At 37.7% G+C, this 13,208-nt stretch overlaps 2 protein-coding genes across 2 annotated transcripts; one reads left to right on the top strand and one right to left on the bottom strand.

The window, feature by feature from the left end:
* Positions 1 to 257: 257 nt before the first annotated feature.
* LOC135554855 (uncharacterized) lies at positions 258 to 12,270 on the bottom strand. The gene is made up of 10 exons (XM_064987292.1): positions 12,145 to 12,270; positions 11,963 to 12,049; positions 11,682 to 11,831; positions 11,341 to 11,430; positions 11,198 to 11,241; positions 1,099 to 1,225; positions 921 to 1,007; positions 648 to 797; positions 470 to 562; positions 258 to 365 (listed from the first exon to the last, which is right to left on the bottom strand). Exons 1-10 carry the CDS (start codon positions 12,268 to 12,270, stop codon positions 258 to 260), a joined length of 1,062 nt encoding a protein of 353 aa, XP_064843364.1.
* On the top strand, positions 6,422 to 7,535 carry LOC135553653 (interferon beta-like). The gene is made up of 5 exons (XM_064985608.1): positions 6,422 to 6,547; positions 6,643 to 6,729; positions 6,827 to 6,976; positions 7,234 to 7,323; positions 7,428 to 7,535. The coding sequence occupies exons 1-5, from the start codon at positions 6,422 to 6,424 to the stop codon at positions 7,533 to 7,535; spliced, it is 561 nt and encodes a 186-aa protein (XP_064841680.1).
* Positions 12,271 to 13,208: the final 938 nt, after the last annotated feature.

Raw genomic sequence — 13,208 nt, forward strand, 5'->3', positions numbered from 1 at the left:
GATGAGAATGGGGGCGTGCTCAGTCCTCTTTTTCCTGTAGCCCACAATCATCTTTGTCTTGATCATGTTGAGGGAGAGGTTGTTGTCCTGGCACCACACGGCCAGGTCTCTGACCTCCTCCTTATAGGCTGTCTTGCTGTTGTTGGTGATCAGGCCTACCACTGTTGTGTCATCTGCACATTTAATGATGGTGTTGGAGTCGTGCCTGTCCGTGCAGCCATGAGTGAACAGGGAGTACATGCCATGAGAGAACCAATTCATGTTCTGTTGGACCACAGAAGGCTGTCAGAGGTGTGTTTCAGAATGAATTCTAGGGTGTACAGGAGTTCTTTTCGAACCACTTCCCAGGCGCAGTAACTGAAATTCTGTGAAAATAAAAATGTACTGTTAAGGAAATATAGTTTTTTTTTGACATAGAGATAGTTACTAAACATTGTTTTCCATTATAGTGTATTTGCTTGTACCCTACCTTTTCTTTTATGACAGCCGCGATGTTCCTAAAGTAGGTATTCAGCACCTTTGCCCTGATTAGATAATCACGTGTATCCACACTCCCCATCATCTGACACAAGAAGAAAATAATTCAAACTTCACTCTACCACTCTTAAACAGTTAAGCTATCTGTATTGGCCTAGGTAGGTACTCACACACTCGCTCTCTTCAATCTGACGGTAGATAATGTTCTGAAAATACTCCAACTTCTGTTGGTCCCACATTGTCGGCAGTTCGTCAGTTCCAAACAATGTGTCGATGTTCTTCAATGTTTCATAAACAGCTTTAGCACCACTGCTGCTCAACTGTAACGACAACAATAATTTCAAATAACATAAATGGCATCGTAAAGTTGTCTGTCTACTTTCTAATCCTAACGGTTGCAAATACTCTTTCGTGCTGTTAAGGACACTTGGATATGCGGTTACCTGTGGCTCGCGGGAGGATGCGAAAGCAGTGGCTGGGAATGCCATGAAGACATTCTCCTGCAGGCACTCCAGTGGAAAATGACCTCCCTGAAAGAAAGAGAAAACACAGAAGTCAGGTTGAGCTGGTCAGTTAATAAACATAGTTAGATAATACAATTAAATAATTAAAAAAATGTACCATGTCTCTCAGTAGGTTGTAGGTTGTTCCCACAAGATGTCGTTGTAGCTGGCAAGGCATGGGCATCGAGAAAACTTGCGCGAGGCAGAGGAAGGCGCTCATCCAAGTGATAGTCTGATGTGCCATTCTTAGGGTAGTTAGACGATCTGCAGCAGATGGTCATTGTTAGTTGAATATAATCCGGAAAATGATTCATTCGTTGAAACCTGAAGCAATGATCAAATGATATACTGACTCACCTGTTGCCAGTATAGTACACATTTCAGAATGTTGTTTTTTGTGTTCTGATCCCATATCTGCGGCTGCATTTAAATTGTAAAAATGTAAAGGATGTACAAATAGTGAAAAGGGTTTTCACTAAGTTTAAGTAAAAAAATGAATGAATTTGGGAACGTTTGGCCTAGTCAAAACCACAATAGGCCTACTGGAGTTCCCTTTCGCATCCTCCACTTTATTTATTTTATTTTATTTCACATTTATTTAACCAGGTAGGCCAGTTGAGAGCAAGTTCTCATTCACAACTACGACCTGGCCAAGATTAAGCAAAGCAGTGCGACAAAAAAACAACACAGAGTTACACATAGGATGAACAAACTTACAGTCAATAACACAATAGAACAATCTATATACAGTGTGTGCAAATGTAGTAAGATTAAGGTAGGTAAGGCAATACATAGGCCATAGAAGCGAAATAATTAAAATTTAGCGTTAAGACTTCTCTCTCATCATGTGCCTAGTGTGTACTCAGTAGGCTAGGTCTAAACAATGTCATTCATCAGCCTTGCGAAGGCTCAAACATTGCTAAAACAGAGAGAGGGGGAGAGGGAAGGAGGGAGAGAGAGAGAGAGAGATAGAGAGAGAGAATATCCACACTTAAATGAATGCAGTAGACCTCTATATGTCTTTAATCATCTAAATAATATCGGCAACCTAGAACCAAATCTCTGCGTTAAAACATGAACATGTTTTTATATATTTTTTTCTCGTTACTTATCTAAATAGACCAGTTGGCCAGTGTGTTGCGATAACCTTATCGTAGATTTATCAGAAAATTACGTAAAACGTTCTAATAGGCCAACTACAACATGCAATCCTCCTGGACGTGCTACACCATATAAAAAACATCCTGTTAATAGACTGTAAAAGTCTGGCAGCATGGGTGCCGGAAATAGACTGTAAAACTACAGACTAAAAATGAACATATATCATCTGTATAAAAACGGTGATTTATACTTTCCATCAAATAAAGTTTATTGCTGCAGTTTTACGACATGAACTCCTATTTTTTTACATTGAGTCCTCTTTTCTTTTGCTGGCATTGGTTGTGAAAATAAATAATTGGCCGGCTAAAAAGCATAAAGAACTCCTTAATTGATGGCAAAATATAGCTAGAACACAGATTATGATCATCATTTTTGACAAAAAAAACTGCTCTCAAAATATAGCTAGAACACAGATTATGATCATCATTTTTGACAAAAAAAAAACTGCTCTCAACATATAGCTAGAACACAGATTATGATCATCATTTTTGACAAAAAACTGCTCTCAATTGAACTGTTATCAGTTGTGAAAATAGAGAATTAGACAGCTTAAACCCAGAAATTACTCCTGAATTGATGACAAAATATAGCTAGAACACAGTTATTTGTCACAATATTACAAAAAACTACTCTCAATATAACTGGTATAAATTGTGAAAACAGAGAATTGGTCATCTAAATAAATTAAATAATTCCTTAATTGATGCCAAAGTTACACAAAAATACAGATAATTGTCATAATATTACAAACACCTACTCTTGATCTAACTGGCATCAGTTGTGAAACTAGAGAATTGTTCATCGAAAAAAACAGATATTACTCCTTAATTGATGCCAAAGTTACACAAAAATACAGACAATTTTCATAATATTACAAAAGCGACTCTCAATTCAACTGGTATCATTTGTGAAACTAGAGAATTGGTCAGATAAAAAACATACACAACTACTTAATTGATGACAAAATAAAGCTAGAAAACAGAAAACTATCATAATATTACAAAATGTACTCTCAATGTAACTATGATTGTTTGTGAAAATAAAGATTTCTCCAGCAAAAAAAATCTAAATAACAGACATTACACAGGGATTTCCTTATATTTATTTTTACAAGATTTATTACGTATATTAAGTTATTCAATACACGTTCAAACCTTAACCTGTGCGTGCAGTTGCATGGCAGAGAGGTAAAGGGGTAGAAAGGGAGGGATGGGAGAGGTGTGTTAAGAAGAGGGGTATCAGGTAAACTCAGTGTACAATCTAGAGGCGAAAGAAACGCACACCTATTTACGCGAGGTGCTGGCTAGCGAAGTAGAACGCTTGAAAAATTAAAGGAGAGCCGCACACTCTAGGAGCTCAGATGCAATAATTGAATAACCTGTTAACCAACGTTTCGACAGACAAGCTGTCTTCATCAGGTTGTAATGACAAACACTGCGGGGTGACTAGCTTATATAGTGTCAAAGGACACACACAGGTAATCTGTAATTATGCCTGTAATCATGACCGGGTGTGGACTGATGTCGTTGGTTAATTCTCATATATTAAAAAAGCATACAAAAAACATAAATGGATAGCATACGATCATAGATAACATTTGGCTACATAAGCCTACAAACATTTACAATAGGCGAAATCACAAGAATCACAAGAATGGCTTCAGATCAAAGTCTACGATGAGACGGAAGGGAGTAAGGGTCTTTAAATTAAAGATTTAGGTAGCCTTTCGTTTTAACAATCATTTGTCGAGGTCACAACTGGGTAAGTCGAGTTTTTGCACCTAATGATTCTCTGAGATACGTACTTTTAATTTGCACTTTGTTTTACCCAGATCATTTTTACCACAAGGACAATATATAAGATAAATAACTGTCTAAGTGGAGCCCGTGATAAGTCCTTTGATTGGGATATGTTTCCCTTTTTGGTGGTGTTTAAAGGATCTACATTTATAAGTGCCATTGCATTGAGCACAGCCATTGCGCTTGTAGTTTCCATCCAGTAGGGAGGGAAATAGACGTTGTGCAGGGACATCTTGGGGTGGTAAATCAGAGTTTAGATATTGATCGCTGAGATTTCTGCCCCGGGAGAATACGACCAAGGGAGGGTCCTAAAACACATTACCGATACTATCATCGGATCTTTGAATGTGCCAATGTTTAGTTAGAACGCAAGAATGAGTCTTTTTGCGAGACTGACCTTGAAAAAGGTCATGTCTCGTTTTGTTTTGAATTTTCTCAATGGCAGTATTAATCTGGCCATTTTTGTAACCCCTCTCCTTGAATCTGCTTGAATCTCAGCCATATTTCTGTTGAAATCTGATTGTAGTTTTTTTCAAGGGAAGTGGGTGACAACTGTCAGCCCTCAACAAACTGTTACGATCAGTAGGTTTCCTGTAAAGATCAGTGTATTGATCTTTTATCCTCACACAAGATCAGAAGATCAAGGAAACTGATTTGACGTGTATCAGATTGCATAGTAAATCTCAGATGTTCAGGACAGGAGTTAAGAAAAGCATGGAACACCTGGAGCTGTTTTGCATCACCCCTCCATAGAGCAAAAATATCATCAATATACCGTTTTCAAATAATAATGTTAGGCTAGAAAACATTTTTGAGAGGATTGAAAATGGACTGTTTCTCCATGTAACCCACATACAACTGAGTATAGTTGGGAGCCATGGTGGATCCCATAGCAGTACCCTTCGTCTGAATAAATAAATAATTTAGAAACATGAAGTAGTTGTGTGTGAGTACTATTTCAGCCAATGTTATAATGGATGCGCTGGAAGGTAGTTCATTAGGGTCACGTTGCAGAAGAAAATGTTCCATAGCTTCAATACCGCTCTCGTGTGGAATATTTGTGTATAACGACTCAACATCAAAAGCAAAGCATATTGTTGTTTTTTTCATTCATGTATGTATTCAGTCATCCATTTGTTCATCAATTCAGTCTTTCATGCATTCATTTGTTATTGGCAACCTACAGTTAAATTAAACACCATAGTGATCACTCAACCACTATTCTGGTAAATGAGGGATGTGGGTCGAGAAAAGTAACCGCTGTCAGAGAGCTATTGATTCAAGTAATGAACATCCAAGAGATCAACATTATAGTTTCAAATACATTTTCAAGCGATACAAGCGATGTTTAGATGTATATTGTTTCAAACAATGTCATAAAAAAGTACATTTTGGGGTTCTGTTGAGGTAAGACAGGTGAATTGAGCTCATGAGGCCTTTACAAGTTATATATTCTTCAAGAGTCAATAGGTAGCCTGTGTATCATTCATTTAAAAGTCCAAAATTTGATGTAGAAATCGCAGAAATTGCCCCTTTAACTAAGCATATCCAAGACGGTGAAATGTAGTATTTCTAGGAATTAGGATTTAGGTATTGTTCTACTAAACCCACGACAATGTAATCACAACACATTAGCACATGGGTTTATTTAGTCTCTACTAAGTAACAAATAGTCAAATGTTAATGTTAGCCTGATTATACAGATACAGACGTTATCAAATGTTGGTTGATTTCAATTAAATCATCAGTTATTATCAATAGTTTAATTCAAATGTATAAACATGATTGGGATTAAAGACAGAAGATGCAAACAGAACGAGATCAATATTAAATTATCATCTCTCACTCCCTCTGTCACATACACACGCACGCACAGAGAGAAACAAACAAACAAACAAGCAAAAAGCAGTTTTGTGAATTACAAACATTGTAGTAGGTCATACCTTAGTCCAAAAAAATGCTGTTAGTTAAATATTGGTGTGTACAAAGACATAGAGGTGTATTGCATTCATTGTAAAGTTAAGGGGACGATACTCTCTCTCTCCCCTTCTCTGTCTTTCTTAGCAACGGTTGAGCCTATGACTTAATTTTTTTAACCTACTTTGGACAATGTTCCTCCTATGAAGGAAAACTCGAAACATGATGAGAGGGAAGTGGAGCACACGAAAAGAGAATTCCGGTCTTGCGGTTCACGAGGCAAAACTTTCCCACATTAATTTCATTTCAACTCTTAATTTAGCGAGACACCCTTTCACTTTGTGTACATCCTTTAAATCCTCACTATTTAAGATAATCCGCAGATATGGGATCAGAACACAAACCACATTCTGACTGGAGGAAATTTGCAATATACTGGCAACAGGTAAGTCAATAACATGCCATCATTTGATCACTGCTTCAGGCTTCATATAATTAATTATTTTCAGGATTAAATTCAACTAACAATGACCATATGCTGCAGGTCATCTAACTACCATAAGAATGGCAATTCAGACTATCACTTGGATGAGCGCCTTCCTCTGCCTCGCGCAAGTTTTCTCGATGCCCATGCCTTGCCAGCTACAAGGACAGCTGGTGCGAACAACCCACAACCTACTGAGAGACATGGTACATTTTTTACATTTATTTGACTTGAGATGTATTATCCAACTATGTTCAACTGAATAGCTCAACGTGAAAAATGTGTTTTCTCCTTCTCTCAGGGGGGTCATTTTCCTCTGGAGTGCCTGCAGGAGAATGTCTTCATGGCATTCCCAGCTACGGCATTTGCAACCTCCGGGGCGCCACAGGTATTAAAATCGTTAGGATTAGAAAGTAGGATTAGAAAGTAGAACACTTTACATGGCCATTTATGTTATTTGATATTATTGCTGTTGTCCGTTTCAGTTGAGCAGCAGTGGTGCTAAGGCTGTTTATGAGACATTAAAGAATATCGACACATTGTTTGGAACTGACGAACTGCCGACAATGTGGGACCAACAGAAGTTGGAGTATTTTCAGAACATTATCTACCGTCAGATTGAAGAGAGCGAGTGTGTGAGTACCTACCTAGGCCAATACAGATAGCTTAACTGTTTAAGTGTGTTATGATGACATTTGAATTATTTTATTCTTGTGTCAGATGATGGGGAGTGTGGATACACGTGATTATCTAGTCAGGGCAAAGATGCTGAAAACCTACTTTAGGAACATCGCGGCTGTCATAAAATAAAAAGTAGGGTACAAGCAAATACACTATAATGGATGAATTTTAATTATTATTCATCGCCTGCCTCTTTCTTCCTTTCTGGCAGATGAGCAGTGTGGATACAAGTGATTATCCCATCAGGGCAGAGGGCCTGAAGACATACTTTGGGAACATTGCAGCAGTTTTAAAAGAAAAGGTAGGATATAGGTTGAAAACAAATAGACACATTGTTTTGATAATATCTCTACATAGGATAATATTACCCTACATTGCCCTAACAATTTATTTTTATTTTCACAGAATTTCAGTTACTGCGCCTGGGAAGTGGTTCGAAAAGAACTCCTGTACACCCTAGAATTCATTCTGAAACACACCTCTGACAGCCTTCTGTGGTCCAACAGAACATGAATTTGAACTTGCAGATCTTTTTTACTAATGTGTTTTACAATTGTGCTAGATTTTTAAAGCCTTCTATTCTACAATCATGCAATGTGCAATGTCAAACAGCAATATTATACATGTATTTATTTATTTATTTATCAAGGTTATTTATTGATGTAGGCCTACTTATATTTTATTTATTTATCTATTTTAAAATCTTGCCTATTGTTGCTCTTCATCAAATGTTAAGTTAATAAAATAAAAAATACTTTTAAATATTGGTAATCTGAGTGCTCATTCTGTATCCAAGTCCAAGGTGTGATTTTATGTAGTTATTTTCTATTTCACTTTTATTTAACCAGGTAGGCCAGTTTAGATCAAGTTATCATTTACAACTGCGACACTGCCAAGATAAAGCAAAGAGGTGCGACAAAAACAACAACACAGAGTTACACATAAACAAACGTACAGTCAATAACACAATAGAAAAATCTATGTACATTGTGTACAAATGTAGAAGAGTAAGGAGGTAAGGCAATAACAGGCCATAGAGGCGAAATTACAATTACAATTTAGCATTAACACTGGAGTGATAGATGTGCAGATGATGATGTGCAAGTAGAGATACTGGGGTGCAAAAGAGCAATAGGGTAAGTAATAATATGGGGATGAGGAAATTGGGTGTGTTATTTACAGATTGGCGGTGTACAGGTAAAGTGGTCGGTAAGCCGCTCTGACAGCTGATGCTTAAAGTTAGAGAGGTATAAATAAGACTCCAGCTTCAGTGATTTTAGCGCAAATAATTCCACTCATTGTCAGCATAGAACTGGAAGGAAAGACGACCAAAAGAAGTGTTGGCTTTGGGGATGACCAGTGAAATATACATGCTGGAGGGCATGCTTCGGGTGGGTGTTGCAAAGGTGACCAGTGAGCTGAGATAAGGCGAGTGTCACGTTCTGACATTAGTTCCTTTGTTATGTCTTTGTTTTAGTATGGTCAGGGTGTGTCTTGGGGTGGGTAGTCTATGTTATTTTTTCTATGTTGTGTTTATGTGTTTATTTGTTGTTTATATGCTGTATGACATTTTAATATTTGATAATTAACCAATGATATTTGGCCACTCTTGGCCATGATTACAGACACCTGTGTCTTTTGACACTGCACAAACGAGTCATCCCGCAGTGTTTGGGATTATACCCTGATGAAGACAGCTTGGCCGTCGAAACGTTGATAATTCTATTTTTGCATCTGAGTTCCGAGAGTGTGCGGGTCTCTTTTATTTTAAAGTGTTTATGTGTTTGGCCTGATTTTGGTTCTCAATCAGATGCAGCTGTCGTTCGTTGTCTCTGATTGAGAATCATACTTAGGTAGGCTTTTCCCACCTGTGTTTTGTGGGTGATTGTTTTCTGTTTTGTGTCTGCACCAGACAGAACTGTTTCGGTTTCATTCATTCTCTCTTTTTTTCTAGGGTCTCGCAAAATTAAGGCAGGTCTTGTTGCTCCTCATTTCAAATCACGAACCAACAGTTAGTATTTAAATCAACAACATAGGAAACGCTACAAACCTTCTTGTATGACCTGTTATGCACTATATTAGGCCTAGCCTTTGGATCTTTTGGGGGCCGGGACCAGCACTACGCCAACAATCAACGATAGGCTGGGTGAGTCTAAACCACGCCCAGTCTCTACTCTGACAGGCCGGCTCGGAAGCAGGAACTATTTCTGTCAGAGTATATTTATAATATCTTTGTCAAGAACAAGTCAGTTCTCTGTTTTGCCCTGCGAGGTGGGACAGAGAGCCCGTGTATACAAAAATTGCATGTACCACTTATTGCTTAGCTAATAAAAAATACATAGTATACAATCGGTGACTCAATGTCATATTTATCCTGATACCGGTTTCATTCATTCTCTTTTTTTTCTAGGGTGTAGCAAAATTAAGGCAGGTCTGGTTGCTCCTCATTTCACATCACGAACCAACAGTTAGTATTTAAATCAACAACATAGGAAACGCTACAAAACTTCTTGTATGACCTGTTATGCACTATATTAGGCCCAGCCTTTGGATCTTTTGGTTGTCCTAAATATGGCTACTACATTGTGATCACATCGTCCGATGGATTTGGATACTACTTTAAAACAAATGTATGCAGTATTAGTAAAGATGTGATCAATACATGTTGTTGATTTCATTCTTGTTCTGTTTGTAACTACCCGTGTCGGTTGGTTGATAACCAGATTGCAGGCACTAGTTAACAGTTCAAACTGGTATCTTGAGTGGGAAGCCTGATGAAAGCCAGTCAATATTTAAATGACCTAGAAAATATACCTCTCCATTGATATCACATACGTTGTCAAGCATTTCATACATGTTATCCAGACTGTTACGACTTCGTGGTCTTTCGCAGCATCCCAACAGAATGGGCTTTATGGGAGGCAGATGAACCTGTAGCCATATTACTTCAACAGTATTTAACATGAGATCCTCTCTAAGCTTTACAGGAATGTGGTTCTGAATATAAACAGCCACACATCCACCTTTGGCATTTCAGTCTTCTCTGTAGATCTTATAACCATGTGTTGCTACCACTGTGTCATCAAATGTATTATCTAAGTGAGTTTCAGAGATTGTCAGAACATGAGTGTTGTCTGTTACTAGCAAATTATTGCTTTTGTTATCTTTCTTAACGTTAACGTGGGCTATTTGGAACACTTTGTCTGGGACGCTTAATTGTTTTTCTTGCTTGGCAGAGGTAGACATGCTTGGGTAATTTGTTAGTGGAGGGTGAGCTGCACACGGCGGACTTCCTGCTAGGGTACACCACCTCAGTGCTAACAGTAGAACTCTGGTACATAGGAATATGATTGCTGCATACAATAGCTGTAGAATCATTCAGGGCAGTAAGAGGGACATACTTACATGTTGACCCTGAGAACATGCACATTTTCTGAAACATGACAACTCAGCAATAGAATGGTAGGGATTAAATGAGCTGGGCCTGGTTTAGTGAATTCACTGTGCACCTTTTCAGTCTATTCAGCAAAAATGGTTCCAATTACGTTATTGACTGTGGAACACAGTTTCATAGACGGGTTTGAACCATAGATTTGGGAATTCAAATATTTTAATAGTATCTCCATGGTAGGAACGGAATTCGTACATGTGCTCAAAGTATAACGTTCAAAACAGGCCGCACTGTCCAGTGATAAAACATTCTTGATTGAAAAAAGGCATATGAATATAACTATTTGAAAAGATACATTTTGCTTGTTTTAATGCCTTTCCTTTGTGGATTAGTAGGCTGTAAGACTAAACGTACTGCCATCAGTGCATATGTCCTGAACATGTTAAATACATATCTTAACACCGACAGACTTGGCTGCAGAATGAGCACTCAGATTAACAATATTTAATGTATAGATTTTGTTTATTAACTTAACATTTGATGAAGAGCAACAATAGATAAATAATTTCATAAATAGGCCTAAATAAATAAATAACCTTGATAAATAAATGTATAATATTGCTGTTTGACATTGCACATTGCATGATTGTAGAATAGTAGGCTTTAAAAATCAAGCACAATTGTACAACACATTAGTAAAAAAGACCTGCAAGTTCAAATTCATGTTCTGTTGGACCACAGAAGGCTGTCAGAGGTGTGTTTCAGAATGAATTCTAGGGTGTACAGGAGTTCTTTTCGAACCACTTCCCAGGCGCAGTAACTGAAATTCTGTGAAAATAAAAATGAACTTTTAGGGCAATGTAGGGTAATATTGTGTAGAGATATTATGAAAACAATGTGTCTATTTGTTTTCAACCTATATCCTACCCTTTCTTTTAAAACTGCTGCAATGTTCCCAAAGTATGTCTTCAGGCCCTCTGCCCTGATGGGATAATCACTTGTATCCACACTGCTCATCTGCCAGAAAGGAAGAAAGAGACAGGCGATGAATAATAATTAAAATTCATCCATTATAGTGTATTTGCTTGTACCCTACTTTTAATGTTATGACAGCCGCGATGTTACTAAAGTAGGTATTCAGCGCATTATCCCTGACTAGATAATCACGTGTATCCACACTCCTCATCTGTCACAAGAAAATAATTCAAATGTCATCATAACACACTTAAACAGTTAAGCTATCTGTATTGGCATAGGTAGGTACTCACACACTCGCTCTCTTCAATCTGACGGTAGATAATGTTCTGAAAATACTCCAACTTCTGTTGGTCCCACATTGTCGGCAGTTCGTCAGTTCCAAACAATGTGTCGATGTTCTTTAATGTCTCATAAATAGCCTTAGCACCACTGCTGCTCAACTGAAACGGACAACAGCAATAATATCAAATAACATAAATGGCCGTGTAAAGTGTTATACTTTCTAATCCTAAAGGTTGCAAATACTCTTTCATGCTGTGAAGAACACATGAATATGCTCGCTTGCCCTTACCTGTGGCGCCCCGGAGGTTGCAAATGAGGTGGTTGGGAATGCCATGAAGACATTCTCCTGCAGGCACTCCAGAGGAAAATGGCCCCCCTGAAAGAAGGAGAAAACACATTTTTTACGTTGAGCTATTCAGTTAAACATAGTTGGATAATACATCTCAAGTCAAATACATTTTTAAAATGTACCATGTTTCTCAGTAGGTTGTGGGTTGTTCGCACCAGCTGTCCTTGAAGCTGGCAAGGCATGGTCATCAAGAGAACTTGAACGAGGCAGAGGAAGGCGCTCATCCAAGTGATAGTCTGAATTGCCATTCTTATGGTAGTTAGATGATCTGCAGCAGATGGTCATTGTTAGTTGAATATAATCCTGATAATAATTAATGAATTGAAGCCTGAAGCAGTGATCAAATGATAGCAAGTTGTTGACTTACCTGTTGCCAGTATATTGCAAATTTCCTCCAGTCAGAATGTGGTTTGTGTTCTGATGTCTGATCCCATTTTTGCGGGTTAACTTAAATAGTGAGGATTTAAAGGATGTACACAAAGTGAAAGGGTGTCTCGCTAAATTAAGAGTTGAAATGAATGAATTTGGGAAAGTTTTGCCTCGTGAACCGCAAGACCGGAATTCTCTTTTCGTGTGCTCCACTTCCCTCTCATGTTTCGAGTTTTTCCTTCATAGGAGGAACATTGTTAAAAAAATTAAGTCATAGCCTCAACCGTTGCTAAGAAAGACATAGAGAGAGAATCGTCCACTTAACTTTACAATGAATGCAATAGACCTCTATGTCTTTGTAAACACCAATATTTAACTTATAAAGGGAAGTCCTACTGCAATTTTTGTACTTCACAAAACTGCTATTTGCTGTTTGTTTCTCTGTGCGTGTGTATGTGACAGAGGGAGTGAGAGATGATGATTTAATATTGATCTCGTACTGTTAGCATCTTCTGTCTTTAATCCCAATCATGTTTATACATTTGAATTAAACTATTGATAATAACTGATGATTAAATTGAAATCAACCAACATTTTATAACGTCTGTATCTGAATAATCAGGCTAACATTAACATTTGACTGGTTTATTTAGTCTCTCTTAAGTAATAAATAATGTGCTAATGTGTTGTGATTACATTGTCGTAGGCTTAGTAGAACAATTCCTAATTCCTAAAAATACTACATTTCACCGTCTTGGATATGCTTAGTTAAACAAACACTGTATAGCTTGAAAATGTAGTTGAAACTATGTTGATC

Source organism: Oncorhynchus masou, chromosome 14 (assembly GCF_036934945.1).
Source record: "Oncorhynchus masou masou isolate Uvic2021 chromosome 14, UVic_Omas_1.1, whole genome shotgun sequence".
Taxonomy (NCBI): Eukaryota; Metazoa; Chordata; class Actinopteri; order Salmoniformes; family Salmonidae; genus Oncorhynchus; species Oncorhynchus masou.

Bases quoted from the DNA above. Each gene is read 5' to 3' on its own strand.
- LOC135553653 (XM_064985608.1), top strand. From the start codon at position 6,422: ATGGCAATTCAGACTATCACTTGGATGAGCGCCTTCCTCTGCCTCGCG. The intron at 6,730-6,826 runs GTATTAAAATCG...TGTCCGTTTCAG, and splicing joins CAACCTCCGGGGCGCCACAG to TTGAGCAGCAGTGGTGCTAA. The intron at 6,977-7,233 runs GTGAGTACCTAC...CCTTTCTGGCAG, and splicing joins AGATTGAAGAGAGCGAGTGT to ATGAGCAGTGTGGATACAAG.
- LOC135554855 (XM_064987292.1), bottom strand. From the start codon at position 12,270: ATGGCAATTCAGACTATCACTTGGATGAGCGCCTTCCTCTGCCTCGTT. The intron at 1,008-1,098 runs GTACATTTTTTT...TCTTTCTTTCAG, and splicing joins ACAACCTACTGAGAGACATG to GGAGGTCATTTTCCACTGGA. The intron at 798-920 runs GTAACCGCATAT...TTGTCGTTACAG, and splicing joins CATCCTCCCGCGAGCCACAG to TTGAGCAGCAGTGGTGCTAA.